Source organism: Manis javanica, chromosome 8 (genome assembly GCF_040802235.1).
Source record: "Manis javanica isolate MJ-LG chromosome 8, MJ_LKY, whole genome shotgun sequence".
NCBI lineage: Eukaryota > Metazoa > Chordata > Mammalia > Pholidota > Manidae > Manis > Manis javanica.
Genome location: NC_133163.1, coordinates 5,190,779 through 5,213,756, shown reverse-complemented (window position 1 = coordinate 5,213,756; position 22,978 = coordinate 5,190,779). Strand labels below are relative to the sequence as shown.

Below are 22,978 nucleotides of genomic sequence, written 5' to 3'. Positions count from 1 at the left end.
GCAGTTAGTAAATCTAACATGGTTCTTTTTGATACTTGACACCAGAAATTTTCCTAATCATTTGTATTTTAGTATTTAAAATATTTACACACATACTAATGTAGTATTTAAGAAGATTCTTCCTTTATTGCCAAGTGTTTCTCTTAGGTCAAATTTCGGTAATTCTGAGGGCTACTCATGGGTTGTAGGAACTGTCCTGCATGGAGAGTTAGAGCCCCCTGCCCACTAATTCCATAATACAACCAGGAAATTTGTCCAGAACAGGGAGGAAAAGTGTAGGCGGTTGTCCACCATAGCAGTGAGCTGCTCGCTGTCCCAGGGCCTGCCTGGTCAGAGTTGCTGAGTGAGTTATCTCTGGTCTCTTCCTCGACAGTGCACGTTCGAAGGCTGCGGGAAACGCTTTTCACTGGACTTCAATTTGCGCACACATGTGCGAATCCATACCGGAGACAGGCCCTATGTGTGCCCCTTCGATGGTTGTAATAAGAAGTTTGCTCAGTCGACTAACCTGAAATCTCACATCTTAACACATGCTAAGGCCAAAAACAACCAGTGAGAAGAAGAGAGAGAAGACTCTTCTCGACCTCGGGAAGCATCTTCCAGGAGTGGGGTTGGGAATAAATATGCCTCTCCTTTGTATATTGTTTCTAGGAAAGAATTTTAAAAATGAATCCTACACACCTAAGGGACATGTTTTGATAAAGTAGTAAAAATAAAAAAAACTTTAATAAGATGACATTGCTAAGATGCTCTATCTTGCTCTGTAATCTCGTTTCAAAAACACGGTGTTTTGTAAAGTGTGGTCCCAACAGGAGGACAATTCATGGACTTCGCATCAAAAGACAATTCTTTATACAACAGTGCTAAAAATGGGACTTCTTTTCACATTCTTATAAATATGAAGCTCACCTGTTGCTTACAATTTTTTTAATTTTGTATTTTCCAAGTGTGCATATTGTACACTTTTTGGGGATATGCTTAGTAATGCTATGTGTGATTTTTCTGGAGGTTGATAACTTTGCTTGCAGTAGATTTTCTTTAAAAGAATGGGCAGTTACATGCATACTTCAAAAGTATTTTCCTGTAAAAAAAAAAAGTTATATAGGTTTTGTTTGCTATCTTAATTTTGGTTGTATTCTTTGATGTTAACACATTTTGTATAATTGTATCGTATAGCTGTATTGAATCATGTAGTATCAAATATTAGATGTGATTTAATAGTGTTAATCAATTTAAACCCATTTTAGTCACTTTTTTTTTTCCAAAAATACTGCCAGATGCTGATGTTCAGTGTAATTTTTTTGCCTGTTCAGTTACAGAAAGTGGTGCTCAGTTGTAGAATGTATTGTACCTTTTAACACCTGATGTGTACATCCCGTGTAACAGAAAGGGCAACAATAAAACAGCGATCCTACAGAAAGAATATGGCAGAAGAAGATCTGTAAGCACAGTCTTTATTTCCTTTTGTTGTCCAGAATAATTCTTGAGCCTCCCAGAAATTGGAAGCTAAATAAAGCAACTCAAGTTTCCTTTATTTTGCACTCAATTACAGTGACTTGTGATTAAAGTGATGCATGGATATTTTAATACTTCCTACATGTACTGAATTCTGAGAGAGTGTAGGTAGCAGGCACCCCGAGTTAAGGAACTACCTCAAGAGTACCCCCAAACCATCCCATTGGTGTTAGGATTTTGATTTTAGCTCCCCCGGCCAATGTGTGACTCAAGCAGCTGTGCCGTGGCCTGTGTGTATTGCCAAGGTAAGGTGTTACCGGCAGGGGCCCAGGCAGAGGGAGACCAGGCATTTCCATTGCTCAGGCTGCCTTCAGGGCAGCTTCAGCAGGTCTTTGGCTTGTCTGACAGGCTGTGCTTACGGATATTGGCTGTTTGGTTGAGCGCCTTGGTTCCTCCATCTAGTGGAGTCTTTAAATGCTAGCACATGTAGCAGTTGAGTGCCAGTAACTTGATTTCATGCTTCTAAATGGACACTGAGCTCAGGTTGGCAAGGTGATTAGGTTATTCAGCAAACTGTACTCAGTGAGTACTTTACCTCTCACATTGTGACCTCTTAAATGTGTGATTAATTTTTGAATTTTACTTAGAATCAGATAACCAGACTCATGAGACTATTTTATAAACTGCCGTGAAACAGCAAAATCCCATTTATTTAAGATGCAAATATACTGTGTGTCTTTGTGCTGTATGCTTGACTCTGCAAGGTAATTGACAAACTAGCTAATATCAGAGATTCAGTTACAAGATGTCTAGGATACCATCAGGTCAAAAATGTAGCCCTATCTTACAGCTTCTCCATCAGTCCTATACAGGAGGATTGGTGACCTAATAACAGTGACCCCATGGCTCTCTGGAATTTTGAAGTGCCTTCTGAATCATAAATGAAAAAGTTAACTTGAGACACTTTTTTTTATTCGTTCAGAATCTGTTATCCATTGGGTAGTTTGATGGAGCTCAGTTAATCGGAAGACCCCAGCTGTTCTCTGGATAAGCCAGGCTTTGCTGTATCTGGCAGTCAGAGAGAGGTAAGCCCATGGAGGTCTCCCTTCAGGTCTGAGTGCCCAGTGCGGACATGGGATTCTTTGACTACACCTGGGGCAGAGGCCTCCGCTGATGCCCGTGGTGTAAGCCTGCCTTCCCTCCTCACTATGAGGTGAGCCAGTCCCAGGGTGTCTGCTGAATGCCGCTCCAGTCGGGTGGCTGTATTAGGAGTCCATGTCATTACCCAGCGCCGCTCCTCTGGCGCTGTCCTCGGGACTCCGGCCCGAGGGCCCATGGCAAGGCAGACATGGGCTGTGGGTGTTTGCCAGCAGCCCCAGGAACCACGCCATGACCTAGAGAGAGGCTGGCTCCTGGGTGAACGGAGGTCCCTTTTTCTCTGTGCCTTGATCCCTTGGGGGATACCCTTGGTCATCTCTTCCGCCCCCTCCTGCCTGAGTGGGATAGTCATCACTCCCCTTGACTCTGTTCATGTGTCTTCTCTCAGTCTGCAGTTTATTTCTGAAAGGAATTTAATGGGTTTGAAGAAAATGTGTCCCAAATTCCCTGTTGACGGAGCATTCTCCATTCACAGTAGTTTAGGAAACTAGTGAGTGACGATTTAAGGACTAGAGGTAGTTCTCATTGGGAATAACTTAAAATCATTTTGCTTGTGGTTAGACTTTATAATTTTGCTAAAGATGTAATATGCTTAAGTTTGAAGTGGAATTCTAACAAGTGAGTCAGCTGTCTTAAGGATTAATCTGATTTATAAGTAACACTGATAGACATATTTTCTTACATCTGAGCTGAAATAAATGCATGTTTCTAGCATATGTAATATAAAAAACTCCAGAGCGTAAGTTTACATTTAACAAGATGTTGTTTTCTATTTTTGGATTTCTTCTTATTTCCCCCCTTTTTGGTAGTGGGGTTAGGGGGAAGCATAATATTTGTATAAAGAACTGTCACCCAGAGTGACATTTATTTTCCAAGGTGACATTGAACTCTTGGTGTTCTGTGTGCTATGCCTAGATTCAAGGCCTTTGGATGTGAGAAATTAAGATTTTTTTCCTACTTGGTTTTCATGTACAAGTTCTTCTAAATGTCATCTACTTTGCTAAATTTGAGGGAAGTAAGATGAATGGTATGCTCAGTGCCTGCCAGGGTTTCTAAGCAGAGTTCCAGTTAGATGAGCGTCACTTCTGCTCAGCACGATGCCTAGAGACTGGGGATCTGCCCGGGTGGCCACCGGCATGCTTTCAGTGGGCTTGTTGCTGGCCCACACAGCTTAGCGAGACTTACCTGTTAGGACTTACTTACCTTAGAATCTGTCTGTGGCACAGGAAAACCTGGCCTTCTTAAGTGTTTTTGGTTAGAGACCTGATAATTCCACCCCCACACCCCCCAGCAGGCAGAGAGAACTGGTCACTTCTTGTCTGACTCTGTGATTTGGGATCATGGCTTAAGAAGGACATGTGATTAGTCTTAAATTCCTTAAGTTCCTTCTATTGTCTTGACATCTGACCACCAGCAAGAGCAAGGATCTCAGAGATCAAAACAGTGAGGAGAGCTGAAGCTACTCCCTCCTGGGCACCCATTCACCACCATGCCCATGCCACGAGGCTTCCTCCTAGCCGCTCTGCCGCCCACCGGAGCCAGCCCTTTGTCCGGGCTCCACTATCACTACTGCATGTGCAAGCACCTTGTCAGAGCCCAGGCCCAGCAGGTCCTGGCAGGTGCCTTCTGCCCAGACTTCAACCCGAGAAGTAGAGGAAGGAGACCAGAACACTGAGCTCTGCCGTCCTGCAGCTCAGCCATGTACTCATAGCCTGCTTTTCAGCTTCACAGGAGGTACTCTGTGCCTTCAGAATCTCTCTTGGCCTGCACAGAATCATTTGAATGGCCAACTAGGTGTCCTGCTTCATAACTTACTGACCTTGGATGACTTACTACTCAAGATTGTGCTCACATTCCCTGGTTGCCTGAAGACGGTGTACGTGCAGGCCCCGCAGAGCCGTGGCATCAGGCAGGATGGGGCGGGCCCCTCCCTAAGTGGGTGCATAATGGCTGAAAGACTCTCCGGTATCTTCTCCAGGCCTGAGTGGGCAGCACAGTGCTGGAGAGGATGCTAGGAGGACTACTGAGACTTGATGGGCTGGATGGGCAACATCCTGTTGACACACTCCATCAACTCCCCTCATACAAATTGGAAGGAATGCTGAAATTGAACACTGGTTTGGGTTAGCAAGCAAGTCAGACTTGCACAAGCTGGTCACCGCAGCCCCCTTTCTGCCCAGGATCCTGGGAGTCTGCAGCGGGTGAGTGTGTGATAGCATATTCATCTAAAGCACAGAGACTTTCCGCACAGTGGCAAGTTTGACCAAAGGACTGCTCTCCATTAAGCCTCTTGGGATGCCATGAGAAACAGCATTGGAATGCTGCTGGCAGGGGCCATTGCTGTGCTGATTTCTGTTTGCTGCTCTAATCTGGGGGCTGCATGATGTCTGCCTACATGACGGAGGGGGAAAGGGCATCAGTACCAAACAATAATCTTTTTGCTACACATCTGTTAGGAGGCTCTATTTTCTATAGATGGTGATTGGTCAAACCATTTTCATGGAATAATCTGTTTTTATTCACTTTCTGGTGACTTCTGTAAGCTCTGGCTCAAGGACTTCGCATTGCGTCTCATGTACATCTTTTTCTCAAATGTTCTTTGCCATTTCTGGAACTGTCCTTGGTTTTTCCTTAGCTCATAGGTCATAGATGCAGAAATATTATAGTATTTAAGGCATCCGCATCAAGCATCAGATGGCTTTGCATCCAGAAAAAACATTTAACGATAACTCAGTTTGAAGCACCAAGCATGTGTAACATGGCTCTATAAAATATAATAAATGCATAATGCTGTTAAGCTTTTTAATGCCTGTGGTTCTTGTTTGTTCCTCAGTCCTCTAAGCCACCCCTTTTCCTGAGTTTCATTGCACAGGAAACCTGGCTGTACCCTCCTGCCTGATCTGAGGGCTGCCTAGGCAGATCCTCGTGGGCTTCCTTTCAGCCCAGGAATGGAAACTTCCAGGATTCAATCTCACCAGCAAGAAATGCTTCCGTAACATAACCTCTCAGCTCCCAAGATGGACGAATGGGCCAAAAGGAGTGTATTAAGAACGTCACCCACTGCACAGTAAAATGAAATCCTCACACAGGTTGGCCCGGGATGCCCAGTGCTATTTCTGGATCAAGTACACTGAGAGCTGGTTCGGATTTGGCTGAAAGCAAGATGCGGAGAAGTGCCTCACTCCTCACTGTCTGGGGCCCGGCGCTAGCAGTATGCGTGTAGCAGGCTTATTAGTACTCTCCCTAAATTCATGGGACTTTCCCTTCCTTTTGCTAATGATGGAAGGGACCGCTGACAGAATGCTGCTGCAGTGGCAAGTCCCAGGCCTGCCTGAAGCCCAGAACTGCTGAGTTGAGGGCCCGAGGTAGAGCAGAGTTGGGGGCCGCCAGGGTGGAAAACTGCATCTTCAGGTTTTCGATAGGGAGGAACTGAGGTCATTGAGAACTTTGAAACTGCTTTCTGTGGACACCCCCAGAAAACAGTGAAACCAGTGTCCCTCTGCACTTGCGCGAATCTCTGCCTGCCTGTAATAACATTTGTGGGGAATCTAATGAATTGTGCCCAGAACCATGCCAGGCATTGTGCACTCCATTTCCTTTACTCCAGACTGCCCTTGGAGGAGTTCTGCAGCGCTGCTCCGTGTCATGGATGGAGGGTCACTGGCGGAGTGGAGGTCTGGGGAGCTGGAATTCAAAACCTTGGCCTACCTGGTTTCCGCTGCACTTGGCTTGCGCCTGAATTCATCTCCAGCCCTTTCAAAGAAGCCCTGGTCCCTGTTGGCACTGCTGCCCCCCCAGCTCCCAGTTGGCCTTTCCAGCTCTTGGAACCATGCGTTTCTGGCCACGGAAGCAGGCTCTCGGGCTCCCCAGTACTAGGAGTCCCCGGCCCCTTGTTCTGGCCTTAGCTGCTCCTTTCCCACTTCCTGATGTCACTGTACTGTGCCTTCAGCACGGGTCTCACCACCCTACCTAAACCTGCAGTGGCACCTACTTCCTAACAAAACCCACAGTGGACCCCAGTCCTGACCAACTTTTTCCAACCTTCCCTCATCATCCCTTTTCAGTTCGTAGCTTCCACGTCTTCCTTACTGAATTCCCGGGTTCACTCATTAATTCCACAAATACTGAGCCGCTAATTCTGGCCGGTCCTGTTTTCGGTGCATTATAAGTCCAGCAGGACAGTGTCAGGGCAAGCCTCGGAGGAAGCGTGGGCCTGGATGGAGGTGATCCGGCCCCAGCCCCCTCCCATCACCCGCAACGTGTTGCTTCTGTACCAGATCCCAGGAGAGTCACGAGCTGCCCATCCAAGCCCCTCCCCAGCCCTGTCCACCACCCTGGGCAAGGGCGGCTTGCCATCTCTGCCCTAGCCCTCCCTTTCCTTGCCTCGACGGCCGCCAGGGCCCTCCCCCAGGATACTTAGTCGGTTCTGAGTCCCTGGCTTTAGGTAGCCGTCAGCCTCAGGGCTTCCAGGCCCTTCCACGCGGCCGCCGAGGGTGGCTGCGCCTCCGCCTCCTGCCACGCGAGGGCAATGCCCTTCGGCCGCGTCCGGGATGGGTGGAGCCGTGCGCGTGCGTGCGGCCGGGGACGCCAGGGCCCCGGAAAGGCGGTCCAGTTCCGGCGTCCGAGGCCTGGAATTGGAGGAACCTTAGGGCCCCGCAGCGCCCTCAGCCGACCGTGGGCCATGTGGCTGCCGAGCTACAGGCCTCCGGGCGGGCGCGCGCCGGGTGTCGCTTGGAAGGCCTTGGGCCTGGGCCAGACAATGGGGCGAAGGACCGCGGGCCTCGGGAGGTGCCCTGCCCTCCGCAGAGAATGGCGGTGACCGGAGAGCGGCGGGCCGTTATCCAGGCCAGCCTGGCGAGCCCAGGAGGAGGGGCTCCTGGCAACCAGGGGCCGGCGGGGAAGGGAGGTGTTCCAGGACGGCCCCACCTCAGGTGGGACGGCGTCGGCGGCGCAGCAGAGGAATCCTTGACACCGAGGAGCTCATCAGGGTGGTCCCAGCTCCGTCCAAGGTTCCTGCCCTTCTAGTGCTTGAACTGCCACTCCAGGGCGTCTGACTCCTGCAGCCACAGAACTTGGCAAGTCGGCCACCCCCGAGGGTGATCCTGGCCCTTGTGACACTTGTGCTGCCGGGTGGACAATGGCCCATCGGATACGGTGCCGGGGCGTGGGGAGGGCTGCGAGCTCCGGGCTGCGGCCGGCCGTGTGGCCTTGCGCCCCTTGGGGCGTCCTCCCCTAAAAAAAGGGCTGGTGAGAGGTTTGGAGGGTGAATGTGTGCACAGGCTGGCCGGTGTTCCCGTCGTCCACAGAGGGGCATGAGGCCTATGTTCTCTGCAGCGCGGGGTTTTTTATTTAGAAGAAGCAATTAAGAGGGAGAGGTGCCGGGCCAGGCGTGGGAGAGCGTCAGGAGGCGGATGCCCATTAATCCTGGCGTTTGAAAGCAAAGGGGAGAGCAGAGGAGGTGCTCACACTTCCTCCCCAGGGCTGGCTTCCTGCCCTGGAAAAAGTGGGGATGCGGGCTGGAAGACCTTCTTGGGTTGACCCTTCGTCTCTCTCAAACTGCCAGAGGGGCTTTATCTGTCACTAGTCATGCCTCAGTGTTCCACGCACTGTTTCTGCAGCCCTCCCTCCCCGGCCTCAAGACGCCCCCATCCCAGCCCTTCTTGCCTCTTGTAACCCATTTGCCTCCCGACCTCCTGTGAGGTCTTTAAGGCATGAACCAGATCCTGTCACTCCCCTGGGTAAAACCTGCCAACTCCTTGCCCTGCCATGGCGCCTCTGGCTGCAAATGGCAGAGAAACCAAGAAACAGCACGTGACTGCTGACTCCATGGCCCACCAAGGCCGAGGCTGGTGCTATCTTCACTGTTCCTGCAGGCACCCTGTCCCTTTTTTATCCAGAAAAGGGACAGGGTCAGATGTCAAAGGGATGTGCCATGCACACTTGTCCCTTTTACAAGGCTTTCTCAGAAGCCCAGCCACTGCTTTCATCTCACTGACTAGACTGGGGGCATGTGGCCACCTCCAGCTGCAAGGGAGCTTGGAAAGGCATCTTTATCTGGACACACTGGAGCACAGAACAAGTTGGGGTTCTATCAGAAAAGGTTGCTATTAGGAAGGCACCTGGGAAGGTCTCCCAGAGTCCCCAAGGCACTGTAACTTGGCCCGGCTGCCCTCTGCGGTTTCATCACCCCTCCTCCCACCCCGGGATTCAGCTACATTCGGTCCCTCTGCAGCCGTCAGCGACTGCTCTTCCTCTCGGACTGTTCAGATATCTCCTAGTCACTCTCCCAAGCCTCGCTGGAAAACAAGGAACTTTGATCCTGCAGCGCTGACTAGATGTCATGCAACTATTTAAGAAAAACATGGCCCATTCAAACACGCAGATAAGGAGAAGATTTTGGCTGTGGATTGAATTGTGTCCCCCCCAAAAGATGTGGAAGTCCTTGTCCCAGGTTCCTGTGAATGCAACTGAACTTGGAAAACAGGGTCTTGGCAGATGTTAGTAGTTAAAATGACGGGTGTCCTTATAAAAGAAGACATGGTGATGCCCCGGGGAGACGTCCATATGAAACGGAGGCAGAGGTTGGAGCAATGTGTCTACAAGCCAGGATTGCTGGCCACTGCCAGCTGCGGAAGAGGTTAGGATTCTCCCGCAGAACCTGGGGAAGGAACTGGCGCTGACGACACCTGAATTTCAGGCCTCTGGCCTCCAGAACATCAGTGGAATAAGCATCTGTTGTCTCAGTCACACACTGTGTGCTATTTGTTACGGCAGCCTTTGGAAACCATGACATTCTACAAGATAACTGTCAAATAAGAAAAGCAAAGAACAGAGCAGTTCTTGAGCACGGAGGCCATGCTCCCTGGGGGGCACAGATGTTCCCATGGGCCAGCTGCGCCATCCAGCCTGGCCTCCAGCAAGGGAAGGGCATGCTGGCTGGAGGCTCTCCTCCCTACAGCACTTTTAAAGTTTTACCATGTTAATATATTACTTAGTCTAAATAATAAAAACAAAACCTCACACCTCTGTGAGCCGTCCAATGTCCCAATTTGTTGGTTTAACCATCAGTGTTGAGGCAGGAGTGGAAGACCTGGTTTTCAGCATTTGCCTGGTTTCTTTCAAAGGAAAGAGAAGTGTGAGAGGCTGAGGGCCCTCTCTGGGGAAGGAACTGCTGCCTGGGGCCTCAGGGAGGGGACTGCTGAAGGAAGGGAGCCTGTGACTTACCTGAGAACACTACACTCTGGGGTCACCAGCCAGCCCCTTCCTGGCCTCCTGCCCCTGGTAACTGCAGATGAGCCCAACATCACGAGCTGATGCTGGGGATTCAATGGGGTGTAAAAGCCTGGGGAAAGCTGGCCCCACTCCTGGAGGGAGAGCTGGGGGTGCTCTCTCTTGGTCACCCCTGCATGTGGGTGGGGCTTTTGGGCCCCACAACTGGGAAGAAAGGAAAGAGCCTGCAGAAGGGTGGACTTAGGTGCCCAGGACCGGCTCCAGGAGGAGAGGTAGGGGTGCGTGGACAGTGAGACACCCCTTTGGCAAACAAGGCTTCCAGGAATAGACCTGGGTGCGGTCTGATCTCAGGTCAGCCTTCAGAGCTCCACTGAGACCTCCCCTTCTCTGAGAGGCCATTTCTGGCCTCAGCTAGCAGCCCTCTCCGTGCCTTCACCACGCCGGGTACTCCCAGAGAGCTCTTTCCACACGCTCCTTGCGCTGCCCAGCTGGAGAACGAGCAGGGACCAGGTCTCCCATCCCTGGGACGACCATGTTCAGAGGGGCACTTGCTGAACGGCAGAAGCCCCATCCAGCATATCTGTGACCTGTACGCAATCCTGCTGCTTCCATTAGCCCTATTTTGTAGATGAGGAAACTTGAGGGTGTGAATGTACCACCAGAGCTTGCCCCAGGCCACACAGCTAGGGCCGCCATCAGGGCCCAAGGGCACACAGACCACCCACTGGCCTCTCTGACTTCAGGGGTTGGGGGGAGTGAAGCCCCTTTCTCTGTGAACATAAATGAAGCCCCACCCTCTTAAAAAAACAATACTTTATTCCCTGGGAGGTTTCTGTACAATGATGCCATATGCATACAGGATGGAGTCTTGTCTTCCTTGAGCACAGCCCGCCTCTGGGGACAGCTTGTCACACTGCCCAGGAGGCCAAGCCCCATTCAGGGCAAAGGATGCCTGTCACCTCCAACCTGTGCAAAGCAATCTGCTTCCCTGTCCAATCAGTCAGCCACGCGGTACTCCCTGTGCTGGGGCTGCCCCAAGCTTACACCACACCCTGGCTTGTGGAGACAGTCCCTAGAGTGTGAACTCCGGTCCCCCTCAGCCTGGAGAGTTCACACCTGAGCCACTAACAGTTCCTTTGTGGCCTCATGGGAATACCAGTTCCGTGAGATTGCCCCGGAAAGACACCATGTGCTGGGGAGTGGGGATCCTATACTGATCTCCTTGCTGACTGCTGACCCCTCTGCACACTTTGGGGAATGTAGTGGGCCAGAGCGCCAGAAATCAGCTGACCTATGTCCCCATTCTACAGACTGGTAGCCTGAGGTCCAGAGGGTGAAAAGCCTTCCCTCTGCCACAGCTGTATGGAATGGTGACAGCTGCCCCACTAGCCTGTGCCTGGTCCTCACCCCCATCCTTAGGCTAACGGAGCCTCCCGGAGGTCCATGGCTTCTTAGCTGGTTGCCCAGGTCAGCCTCCAGTGGTAGTATTCCCAGCAGTGCCACACAGAGAAGCTGAGGTGCAGCTCAATACCTCCAGGAGGCACTCCGGCTGCTGCTCTGTCCCTAACAGAGCTGCACAGGTGGCCAAGGAACGACCCTGGAGCCCTGCCAGGTGGAGGATCCACAGTTAGTGAATCACTGATCAGCACATGGGCGGGTGGTGGCTGGGGTCTCAGAGAAGGGCTGGAGTGTTGGCTACATGTCCAGGCTCAGTGCTGCACGCTGCACGGGCCTCACCTCCAAGCTTCCTGATGGCACAAGATGGGTGTGAGGAGGCCCTTTCACATGAGAAATCCGAGGACGTCAAGTGTGTGGCCAAGGCAACCCATCTAATGAGTGGCATTCAACCCAGGCCTGATGGGAGTCCACAGCCCACTGTGGCTGGACGGGGCGGTCAGCTGCGGTGCCAGTTCACCTCTGCATGGGGTCGCTGAGAAGAGGCCCCGGGGAGGCCAGGCCCTGCCCAGCTGAGTGCGGGGCTTCACAGGCTGGACGGCTGGGCCAGGGCCACAGCCTCGCCCTCCGGCCGCGCCTCCTCGCCGCGCGCGTAGGTGAGCACCACGGTGACAGTGGCGAAGGTGGCGGCGTTGACCGGGAAGGCGCGCAGCAGCGTGGAAGCCAGGCCGCGGGTGAAGACGCGCCAGCCCTCGGCCCGGTAGCTCTGGCTCACGCAGTCGAGGATGCCCTGGTAGCGCGGGGCGCCCCGCAGCCCATCGGCCTGCAGCCGCGACTTGACCACGTCCACGGGGTAGGTGGAGAGCCAGGACAAAATGCCCGACGTGCCGCCCGCCAGCAGCAGCTTGGGCACCAGCAGGCGGTCGCCTGGCTCACAGCCCAGCGCGCGCGTCAGCACGTCGTAGGAGAGGAAGTAGACACCGAAGCTGGGTGTCTCACGCAGCAGGGTGGACGCCATGCCGCGGTTAACGCCGCGGAGCCCCTCCCTCCGGTAGATCTGCGCCAGGCAGTCCAGGGAGCCCCGGTAGGTGCGGGCCGGGCCCGCGTCCTGCAGCTGCAGCCGCGTCTTGGCCAGCTCCATAGGGCAGCAGATGACGCACTGGATGGCGCCTGCCGCTGCGCCCGCCAGGAACTGGTTCAGCGGCGAGTCACGGCCCAGGGCCCGGAGGGTGTTGCCCTGCACGCCGAACACCAGCGCGTTGATGAAGGTGAGCCCCATGAGGGGTGAACCCAGGCCCTTGTACAGGCCCAGCACCTGCGGGCCCAGATACAGTCAGGTGCGCTCCTGCCCAGGGCTGTGGGTTGCCCAGCCCACCTCCCTGGGCCCTCCAGGCAGGTGGCAGCAGGCCCAGCCCAGCCCACCCCAGGTACTCAGGAGGCTCATGCAGAATTTTACTAGAACAGAAGTCCTCCAACTAAGGGCCTGGGCATTCCCACCTTCCCATTTCCGAAGTCTTGATTTGCTCGTTAGCCCCCTAACACCTTCTTTTCTAGCTCTGTAGTATGGGCTGCAGCACCCTGAAGGTGGTTCCCCACGCCCACTGCCTCAGGCCCAGGCCACTCACGCTCTCCTGCTTGATGATGGACTGGAAGCAGTGCAAGGTCCCTCGGTACTGGGGCTTCTCCACGCTCTGGACCTGCAGCCGCACCTGAAGAAGAGGGCCCAGTGAAAGACGGGCACTCCTGGGCCAGACACCAGCTCCTGTCAAGCACTCAGGACCCCTGGGGGAGGCTCTCTCAACGAGGCCCAAGACCAGATGCCGGAGGCAGGGAGCCAGGCAGCTTTCTGTGGCGTTTAGATTCTAGAGTGGCGAAGGACCAGGTGTCCTGTGCCTCTTCAGGGAGGGGTATCAGGGGACAAACAGCCACAGAGACAGCCAGCTGCAGAGGGGGGAGGGGTCCCCAAGATCTCAGACAAGTAGAACCTAAGCCTCTTGTTTCGTTATCTCTGCACAGTGTACTGATAGCAGGTCAAAAAGCAACTCGAGACCACCCCACTGCCCTGGTGGTAAAACATGGCCAGTGCCAAAGGGGAGCCCGACTTAATGTCCCACCATTCAACTCCCCTCATCAGGGCCTGCAGCACAGCAACGGGAGTTAAAAGCAATGAATGTTGGGCTCTGAGAGACTCGTTTCTGCCAGCATCCCCTTGTTGAGGACAAGTGGTCTTGAGTTAACAAAGCATGGGGACCTCCCTTGGGGACCATGTCAGCACCTCCAGGGCCTGGGGACTCAGGCCCAGCTGCCCTTGGAGTCTAGTGGTCTAGAACCTCTCACAGTGAAAGTGTGTTTTGTTACCAAGAGCTTATCTCTGCACTTGATCCCCAGGCCCCACACTGCAGCACAGTGGACACATTTCCCAGACTCAGAGTCCGTATCACGGGACTGGGGGATGGGCTAGGTTAAGTCACATTCTCCGGAGCTGGTCCCAGCTCTGACTCAGAAATCATCATCACAGCCAAGGCATGTCACGATTGTCCCCTCGAGCTGGGTGGCACCAGAAGGACTTTGCACACTGGAGCCACCTGCTGAGGTGGGTGGACATTTGTTTTTTTGGTAGAAATCAGTAACAGATGTTGGAGTTTGGCTGTATGAAGGGCTGCTGTTTTTAGTTTCTGTGTCTCTATTACGGTTAAATTCTTTTTCCAACATACATGACTTTTGTAATAGAAATCTAAGCCAGAAAGGAAAATGTGTACCTGATGATTAGAAACACATTTAAAACGATCACACACACACACACACACACACACACAGGGGCACAGCGGCAGAGGGGGCTTCTGAAGACAACACACAGAATGTAAAAACTGATCTGTCTGGTGGAAGGTAATCATTTGCTTCCCTGTATTTCCCAACTTCCTTTTCATCAGAATGTTTAACTTTTGTAATGGAAAACAGGCAGTAGAAAAATAAGGCCATTGGTGATATGGCATTGAATTAAACCAAGTGAGTGTGCTCCTGGGTCACAATGTGATCGTGGGAGCCCATGGCCAGGACAAAAGGGCTCACAAGGGCTGGTGACAGTGGTGATTACTGGGGGCAGTTTTCTTCCCTTCATAATAAAAAGCCTGGCTTTTTAAGACAGGTTTGCCCAGATGCGATGCTGGTGGGCTGCAGAAAAACTGTCACAAATGCATTTCCTTGAAAACCACTCACCAGGTGCCAGGTAAGGGAAGGTCCATGGGCAGGAACCAGTGGGGTGGGGAGGTTCCTGCACCCCAACTAATATAGTAGGTTGCAGGGGGTGCTGGTCATGGCTCAGGAGCTCAGAGGAGGTTGGAGGCATGGGACATAGGGCTCCCCAGCCTGGTGGGGACTGACTGAGGGGGTCTGGAGGTAGCCTGTCTGGCCAGGACCTGGGTACAGCTCAGAGAGACCCGGGCTCTGCAAAGCTGGGCTCAAGAAGTGAATCAGAAGCATTTCTTGGCTGGACACAGCTTTGACAGGCATTTACAACACGTGACCGCATGATACAAACACAGCATAATGTGACCACTGCCAGGCTGTCCTGGGCTGCTCTGGCCTGTGGGCAAGCTTCACAGGGAGGCCAGCAGGGCAGAGCTCACGCAGCTGGTTGGCCAGCCCCCACCAGGGCTTGCTCTTCACCAGCCCATGTAGTGGTTCAGGGGCCACTGTGTGGCAAGGAAGCCTGGCCCTTCCTCCTCTTCCCCAAATTGGCTGCGGTGGGATGAAAGGAATCTGTGCTCCTCAGAACTGGCATTTCATGTGACACAAACTATAGCACTGGGTACCACACACACAGGGTCTGTTAGCCTTGTCCTACCCCTCATTTTGCAGATGAGAACATTTGGGCCCAGAGGTAAAGTGACTGGCCCAAGGTCACACCACAGACCAGCCTGCAGGGGGGCTTGGACATGCACAAGGCTCAGGGACAGAGCCAGTGCATAAGGCAAGGCCCTCATGCATCTGCTGCATGAAATGCCAGCCCTAAGTCCACAAGCCCTCTTCTTGGCCAAGAAACACCTGGGCTCCACTGAAAAGGAGATGGGCAGTGACCTCACGCCCAGACAGGGATGAAGTCCTTGGGTTCGCTCCATCCTCACCCCAGGGGGAGGAGCTGCCAAATTCAGCATTCACAGCAGGACGTACGGTCTGGCCTAGGGCGCTGCAGCCTATTGCTTGCCCTGGGATCCAGGTGAAGCTGGCGAGCAAGGGTCCTGACATGGCTAGTTTAAGATCATAAAACCCCAGCATCAAAGAGAAAGTCTTATCTGGAAATTTCCAACCGGAGAACATGGATTTCCTTGGTTTCCATGTTGAGGATCTGCGAACCTGGAACTGGCTTAGCTGGGAGGAGAGATGGCTGACTGTGTGTGTGTCCCTGGGCCGCCCTCTGGAGCCACAGACGCGTTTAGGTGCCTGCCAGCCCTCAGGAAATGATTACCCTGCTTCTTGACAATGGTAATCACCACTCTATGAAGATTATGTTCAGGGGCGATATTGGCAAGTATCGATTTTTCTGTATTTCTGTGTTTTCTCTCAGGACTCTTCTTTCTTTCAAGAAGATGTCTGGGGGAGTTCTGCATAAGAGCCCCCACTCTGGGCAAGGGAAGCCTGCCCTTCGGCCCCTCTGTCTCAGCCAGCCAAATGCCAGGACAGACCCTGAAGTTTAGCCCCACCCAGGGGACATAGGGACAGACCCAGAAGGAAAGGCCAACTCAGCTCAGTGGACACGCACCCGCCCACCTGGGCGTCACGGAGAACTAAGTCCACCTTTCGTCTATAACCTGGGAGACCTTGCAGGTAAGGTATTCCTCAGGTGGCCATGGGAAAGAGGCCACGTGCTGTGCTTCCCCAAGGGCCTGAAAGTGAACTGCAGCAAGATACTCACCTTGACCGTGTCAAATGGGTGTCCCACAAGCACACCTGCGACACCTGGAGGAAGAAAGGCAGACTGGTGACCCGAATGCCTCCCAGTGGGGGTGCGGTTCTGGCAAGGAGGACTACGCCAGGGGCTGCTGGGCCGGATGGGAGGGAGACATTTACCAAGCCCCTGCTGTGTGCCAGGCATAGCCTGTGAGTGCCTTAAGCTTTATGTCTGGGCAGGGGTGGGGGGTATGCGTGGGGCACATCCCCAAGGTCAAGCAAGGATCTGCCCAGCTCAAAGTTGGTGACTGCCGTCCACCCTGCTGTTCCCTCCGGTTGCCAGGTTTGGGGGACTTGACAGTAGAAGCTGTGCCCTGGGAAGCTGTTCACTCTCACTGGACCCACTACTCTAAACACTTCCAGAATGGCAGGGGGCCCCGTGACCCTGGACTTGGGGCCAGGCGCTCTCCTGGATTTGAATTTTTCCTCTGCCACTCACCAGCCAGCTGAGCTCACAAAGGACTTGGTGTCTAAGCCTCATCTCCTCAGCCGTCCAGGTGGGAGCACTGACCTTCCCCACGGCCACCTGGGAAGAGCTGACCCAGAGCCTGATGCATCACAGGGAGACAGCGTGTGACAGTGATCATGTCCATTTACCAATCAGTCCAGGTCCTGCCACAAGTCCAGCCCCCCTTGAAGGACAAAGCTCACCCTCCAAAACGGCTCAAAGACACCTCTTAGAGTCCTGCTCTGTGAACATCCTGTGAGTCAGGCATCTGTTACCCGACTCGCAGATGGCCCCGTGAGGTGGAGTAACTGGCACACCAACTCCCACGCTTTCCTCCCTAGTTTCCTAGGCGCCATCTCTTACTAGAGTTCTCCTTTTATTGCTACATGGGTTTCTGCAGAACGAAAACAGCTCACATTTGTTGAGTAACAAACCGTAATGTTTGTATGTGCACTAACTCTCCCTCTCAGAAACTTATGAACAAGACTATTAGCCCATTTTATAGATGAGGAAACCAAAGCACAGAGAAGCCGGGTGTCCAAGCCCCGCAGCTAGTGAGCCCAGACACGTTTCATTATTTGCTTGTACCTTCACTGGACACTCCGTCCCTAGTGACCTGACATGCTGCACAGCCTCGCCGGGATCGCTGACCTCGTCTTTTGTCCTCTTCCCTGAGGCCACTTACAGCACCAACAGACATGCTGGTTGATGACATTTCTGTTGCAGAGCTGATACCAGATGTGAAGTCGAAATGAACCACACCAAGACCCCTCAGCTGGTGGTGCCAGGAGAAAGGAACTGCTGCATAACTCCGAGAAGTTTGAAGGCCCCCCAGTTTCTGCCCTAACCCTCATGTTCTTTTGCCAATAGCATCACCCATCCCTCAGCGATCAAGGTGGCAATGCAGATTTTGGGAAAGGTCCCCTTCCTCCTTGTTGGGCTGCCCTTCTGATAACAAAGCTTTCTGTTTCGAACCCAGCGACTCAGAGACTGGCACACTGCCCATCAGGTGTGAGATATGGATTTGGGGGTTCAGTAATACTCGTAAGTGGTGGAGCCGGAATTCGAGCCCAGGCCTTCTGGCCCTGACGCCCTCCTCCTCAGCCACGCATCTTTCCTGCTTACTGCTGGAACTGGCTGTCATGTATTTTTTATCTTTACGTAAAGTCCCCTTCATTTTGTTAATGCTATGGACCTTAAAATGCACTTGGTTTGACAGCCACTATGCCAGTCCTGCGTTTTTTACGGCTCATGTGTATGCCTGTATAGTTGTGTCCAAGTCTCAGCCTTCCACTGGTTTAGGTGTTCCTGTAAACAGCCCACAGCTGGGCTTTGGTTTCTACCCCAGTCCGCGGCAGTCTCCGACTTGGCCGAAATGAGAGCCCCGACACATTCCATCTCATTTTACGGGAATGCTTTGACTCATCTTCCTGCCCAGTCTTGCTGCCTGCCACAAGCACTCTGCCATCTCTCCCACCCTGCTCGTCAGTATGGCAGGTCAGCAAGGGTTACTTCTTGTCTGACACTTGGCGTCATTACATAGAAACAGGGTGAGAACTGTCACCCTCCACGGCTCTCTCCGCCCCCGGCCACCCTCAGTAAAAGCCCCCATGCAGGCTCCCAGGCCTGCTCTGTGCCTGCGAACCCCATGAGACTCAGGGCTTTTCCCTGGCCCGTGCACCTCTCTTGGGGCCTGATCAGATGTCCCTCCCTTGGACATTTCTGTTTCCCTCAGATGTAACACCTGGTGGAAATGCCCTCTGAATTCCTGCTCAGCTGCAAAGTCCTGAGCTCTAGTGAGGATTCGGGCCCAGGCAGGCCATGAGGGGGCAGCACCCCAGAATCTGAAGATGAGAAATCCACTGCCGGGGTGCTTCTCCTTTGTCACTACTTTATTCTGTCGGGAAGCCTCTGAGATTTCAGGTGTAGACTTCAGGAACGTCACTGGGAGATGCCAAGGGTTTGTCTTTTTTCTTTAAAATAACGCTGCCTGGTACCTATCCGCCCTGCCACTCTGCAGGCTCATGCCTTTTTCTCATCAGATGAAATTTCCACTCTTATTCATTCATCATCTCCAGACCCTTTTCTCCTCCTGGAGCCTCTTAACATTCACAGGTGGACGAGAAGACATCCCCAAGCCTGTCTTTTTTTTCTTTGAGACGTCTTGCTTCTATCCTTTGAGATCTACTTTCTTTTTCATTTCATGTTCTGAATTTTCTGGATTTGAAAATCCTAGTTCTAGATCCTCTTTTTGGGCCATAACAATCTCCTTGGGTTCCAGAACTTTAACTGGTGCCTGGGGCATGCTGCCTGGCCTCCTCTCTCCAGCTATGGCCCCCACAGGCCATCCAAGCCCCCTGAAGCCAGGCCCAGTGGGGGGCCCCAGGAAGCTCATGCTGGAAGCAGAGGCTCCCTTCCTGTGGGTGGACAGTCCAGTCTCTGGCCGGGATCCGCCAGGTGCCATAAGCTTCTGGGATGGGAGGGGCGCCCCTCACCCTTCACCCTCTGTGGGGAGCCCCCAGGCATTTGCACTCTCTCCTTCTGCCATGACTTGTTTCAGGGCCTTTGGGTGAGGAGTTTGTCCCCTTCACCTGGAACACTGCATCCCAGGGATAGAGTGGACCTGCCTCCTTCAGGGCCTCCAGGTCCCCAAAGTCCTGCCAGGCCCTCCCTGAGAGGACACTGCAGTCACAGCAGCAGATGGAGGCCCCGTCTCCCCACTCGAGCCGGTGCCCACTGCCACACAGAAGCTGGGCTCTTAGCAGCCAACCATGGCCCAAATCATGACCCTCCAGAGCAGCGGGGGGGAACCACCGTCCTGGAGGTAGCCCGCGGCAGTGGTGGAGGGAGAAGACACCAGGGTGAGGGCCCTGCCCACCGCTGAGCTCCTCCTCTCGGCATCTCCTCCTATCCAGGCCCGCGGCAGGCAGGGAGACCCCCCAACCAGAGCCCAAGGCCCACGAGGCTGCCCCCTGGCGCCGGAGTGCTGGTAGGCATTCCGACCCGCCCACCTCGTGAGGCCTCGGGATGCTGTCAATCGAGGTGCCCGCCCCGCCTCCCCAGGGGCGAGGATTGACACGTGGCCCACACGCAGCCAGTCAGAGGTGATGCGCCGCCCTCCTTCCGGATCGGAATCCGAGAGGGGCCCCGGCCGCAGAGGAGGAGCACCGCCGTCTTCCCGCCCTGAGCCTCCGGGCAGTGAGGAGCCCAAACCCGAGGGAACCCGGCAGGTCCTCTGGGGGCGCGGCTGCGAGGTGGGGGCGCTGCGCGCACCGGGCTCCTGGACGGCCCCTTGCGTGGGCTAGCATGTGCCAGGGGCCTGGAAAGCCAGCCTAGGATGCAATCTGGCCAGTGTCCCGCAAGCTCCCTCCGGCGCCCTCGAGGTTGGGGAGGGGAGATGACAGCAACCCTGCCGGCCAGTCAGAGGAGCGGAGTGTGATTTCCTGCTAATCTTTACACTTCCCCGAGCTTTGGTTTCTCCTGGGTCAGATAAGATCAGAAGAGGGTCGGGGTGATGGTAGGCATGCAGGGGCCGACAATCCTCTCACAGAACCTGTGTCACAGCTACTTCCATCCTCATCCACCTGGGAGGCCCCGGCCTCTGCTCACACAGCGGGGAAGTAGGTGGGGAGCACCTCACCAAGCCTGTGCCTGGACTGGTGAGGCAGTGGGGGAGAGGGGCGGGGTGGGGGCTGGCTGTGGGGTGCATACAGTTCAGCGTGGTGCTGGACCCTGGCCTCAATGGAGCCTGGAGACCATCTCTCCTAGGTGGCCCTGGGGATGAGCAGAAGGCATTCCAGGTGGGGCTCTGCATAAGCAGGAGCCCAGAGTCACTGAACATGTGTGTGTGTTTGGGGGTGGGGGGCAGGTCTCTAAGCAAATCTGGCCTTAGGATGAGTAGTCTACCCCAAACACCAGGCCTCCCAGGACACTGGCAAGAATACAGAAGGGATCCTGCCTCTCTGGGGAAAAGAACCACCACTTCCCAGTAAGTTGGAAAGTGGCACTGGCCCTGGGGCAGCCCTGACCTTCACTGAGCCACCATAGGGCAGGGGAGGGGAGAGCAGGGTCTGGGGCCCCAGGGCCCAGAAGGAGCCAGTGGGGTTGGTGGCAGGTGCCAGGGGGCCGTCTCCAGAAGGGTAAAGTGGGATTGGAGGGAGGTGCGGGGAGCTGAGAGCTGGATCTGCAGAGGCCACCCCCTCCTGTTTTCTCTGGTGCCCGGCCTTGGCAGAAATTCACCAATTTACCAAAAGCCCTGGGGTTTCTTCCCCTTCCGCAGACTGTAGCCCTGAGGTTCCCAGAGGCCTGATTGGGTAACAGGCTGGGAGTTTCTTAAACCCCTTGAGACATCACTTCCCTGGCACACTCCCTTCTCCGCCAGCCTCCTCTCGCTCAGAGCAGGAAGCTCACACTGCACAGGTTTAGTGCTAGTCACCCCTTTTCCTTCCTCCAGGACTCCGACGGCCAAACCCAAGCAGAGGAAGAGGGAAAACAAGAGAGAAGAGCCCAAAGTCGGCGCTGGACGGAGTCTAGGGACAACACCCCGCTCTTGCCCCTGAGGCAGGGCCTGCCTAGTGTGTCAGTTCATCCCGAAATCCCTGGTAGCTAATCCTGACTCCCAGTCGAAACCTGTTGAATACATTAACTCTCCAGGTAAAAGCAAAGGCAGGGCCAAACAGGGAAGTACCGCGCCCAACGCCCCCGTGGGCCACCGCCCAGCGGCAGCTGCACACTGACTGCGGCCCTCCGGGGGTCGCCGGCTTAGCGAGGGCGCCCCAAGCCGGCGACGCGCGCGTGAGCCTAAGGGCAGCCCACGAGGGCGTGTCAGGCCCGCTCCGCCACCCGGCGGAGTCGGCCCCGCAGCAGCTCACGGAACGGCGGAGGAAAGGGGCGGCGTGCCCGGGCTTTCCTCGTTCTGCGGGGCACGGCCAAGGGGGTCGTCCTGTGGTTGCAGCCCCGCGAGTCCTGGGAGGGAACCGTGCTCGGTGGGCTCGAGCGAGGGAGGAAGGCAGAGCGAGTGGGAGGGAGGTGCGCTCGGGGCCTCGGCATCCGCTGGCCTCGTGCGAGGAGGGCGCACGGGGCGGCGAGGCAGTCCCCCACCTCTCCAATCCACTGGGCTGCCCGGCGCCCCACACCTCCCGAGAACGTGCCCCGAAGGGCTGAGCAGACACCCGCCCTCCGGGACAGCCCCCTAGGTGCCCTCCGGGCCTGATGTCAATTCACGCCCACGAGACTGGAGCCTTGTTATCCCCCTTTAACAGTCGAGGAAACCCAGCCGTTGGTGAGCAGGTGAGCTGAGCTCCCATCCCGGTTGCCTTGCTCCAGCTGCCCAGATCCTGGCGCCCGGCGTCCCCGGGCTCTGCGCGCGCCCCGGCGGGGGCCGCCCGCCTCCTTACCCCCAGCACATCCAGCCAGGAAGTCGAGCGCCATTGCCGGGTCCCCGGCGAGGTCGCCTATCCTCCTCGTCCCCTTTCTCCAGCCGTTGCCAGGCTAGTCGCCGTCGGGGTCCCCCGGCTCGCTGGACTTGGACTCCTCCCGACCGTCGTCTCCTGGCGCGGATCCCGGGTCAGGCCGGGAATCAGGGGCGGGCGGCGGCGGCGGCTCCGGCCCGAGCACGGCCCTCGCTGGCCGGCTGGCTAGCCCTTGCAGCCGTCGGTCAGCCTGCCGCCGTGGTACCTCACCTCGGGCCGCCCCGCCCCTCAGGCCGGCAGGCCCGGCTCCGGGGGAGGGGCGCAGAGCGCAGCCAACGGGCGGGCGAGGCGCGGACAACACCCAAGGCCCTGCGCGCCGCCGGCGCACCTCATTGGCTGCGCGCATCGGGCGGGTGGGACGGGGGACGTGGCGGGCGGGGGGCGCAGACGAGCTGCAGACAAAGAATGTGCTTCGAGCGCCCGCCCGCGCAGCTCGGGGCGGAGAGGAGGCCGGGTGTACGCTGCGTGCAGGTGGCGGGGCCAGACCAGGGACCCACTGCCTGAGCGCCGGCCGGCTGAGCGGGGCTGGGGTGGGGGAGCGTGGCGCGCTCGCTCTGATCTGGACCCGGGAACCTGCGACCCAGGTCCGCGTCCCGACTGCTAACCTCAGCGTCCTCGCCTGTGCAAAGGGGACGCAGCGGCGATAACGGGACTCTCCAAAGGCCCGCAGACTCGGGCACACTAGTGATAGCCCCCGGGCGGCGGATCACTCCCTCCGGGAGCCTGCGCCCCTCCCGCCTGCGCGCCTTCCAGGCGGCTGGCCTGGGCTTTTGGCCGCGGGGTCTTGAGGTCCCCCGTTTTGGGGCGTCCGAGAGCGAACTTGAAAACGGAAGGGAGCCGTGGGGCGAAGGGCCTGGCTAGGCCCGCCGGGGCG

The 22,978-nt window shown here is 55.3% G+C and overlaps 2 protein-coding genes and 1 long non-coding RNA gene across 4 annotated transcripts in view; 2 read left to right on the top strand and 1 right to left on the bottom strand.

Annotated features, from left to right (window-relative positions):
* YY1 (YY1 transcription factor) overlaps positions 1-9,639 on the top strand; it is a 34,108-nt gene extending 24,469 nt beyond the window's left edge. The window contains exon 5 of the mRNA XM_036991632.2: positions 374-9,639. Coding sequence (XP_036847527.1) covers positions 374-556 — 183 coding nt within the window. The 3' untranslated portion in view covers positions 557-9,639. The remainder of the gene's footprint in view (positions 1-373) is intronic.
* Positions 9,640-10,641: 1,002 nt separating this feature from the next.
* Positions 10,642-22,349, bottom strand: SLC25A29 (solute carrier family 25 member 29). Of its 2 annotated transcripts, none has more exons than XM_073241864.1 (4): positions 22,030-22,349; positions 16,151-16,194; positions 12,864-12,947; positions 10,642-12,475 (listed from the first exon to the last, which is right to left on the bottom strand). In XM_073241864.1, the coding sequence occupies exons 1-4, from the start codon at positions 22,061-22,063 to the stop codon at positions 11,825-11,827; spliced, it is 813 nt and encodes a 270-aa protein (XP_073097965.1). In that variant the 5' UTR covers positions 22,064-22,349; the 3' UTR covers positions 10,642-11,824. The 2 variants fall into 2 exon arrangements, with proteins under 2 accessions (XP_073097965.1, XP_073097964.1); XM_073241863.1 differs by having other exon boundaries at positions 10,642-12,553; positions 22,030-22,348.
* Positions 19,551-22,023, top strand: LOC140850696 (uncharacterized). The gene is made up of 3 exons (XR_012133675.1): positions 19,551-19,887; positions 20,552-20,621; positions 21,087-22,023. It is a non-coding gene; the product is annotated as an uncharacterized lncRNA (long non-coding RNA).
* Positions 22,350-22,978: the final 629 nt, after the last annotated feature.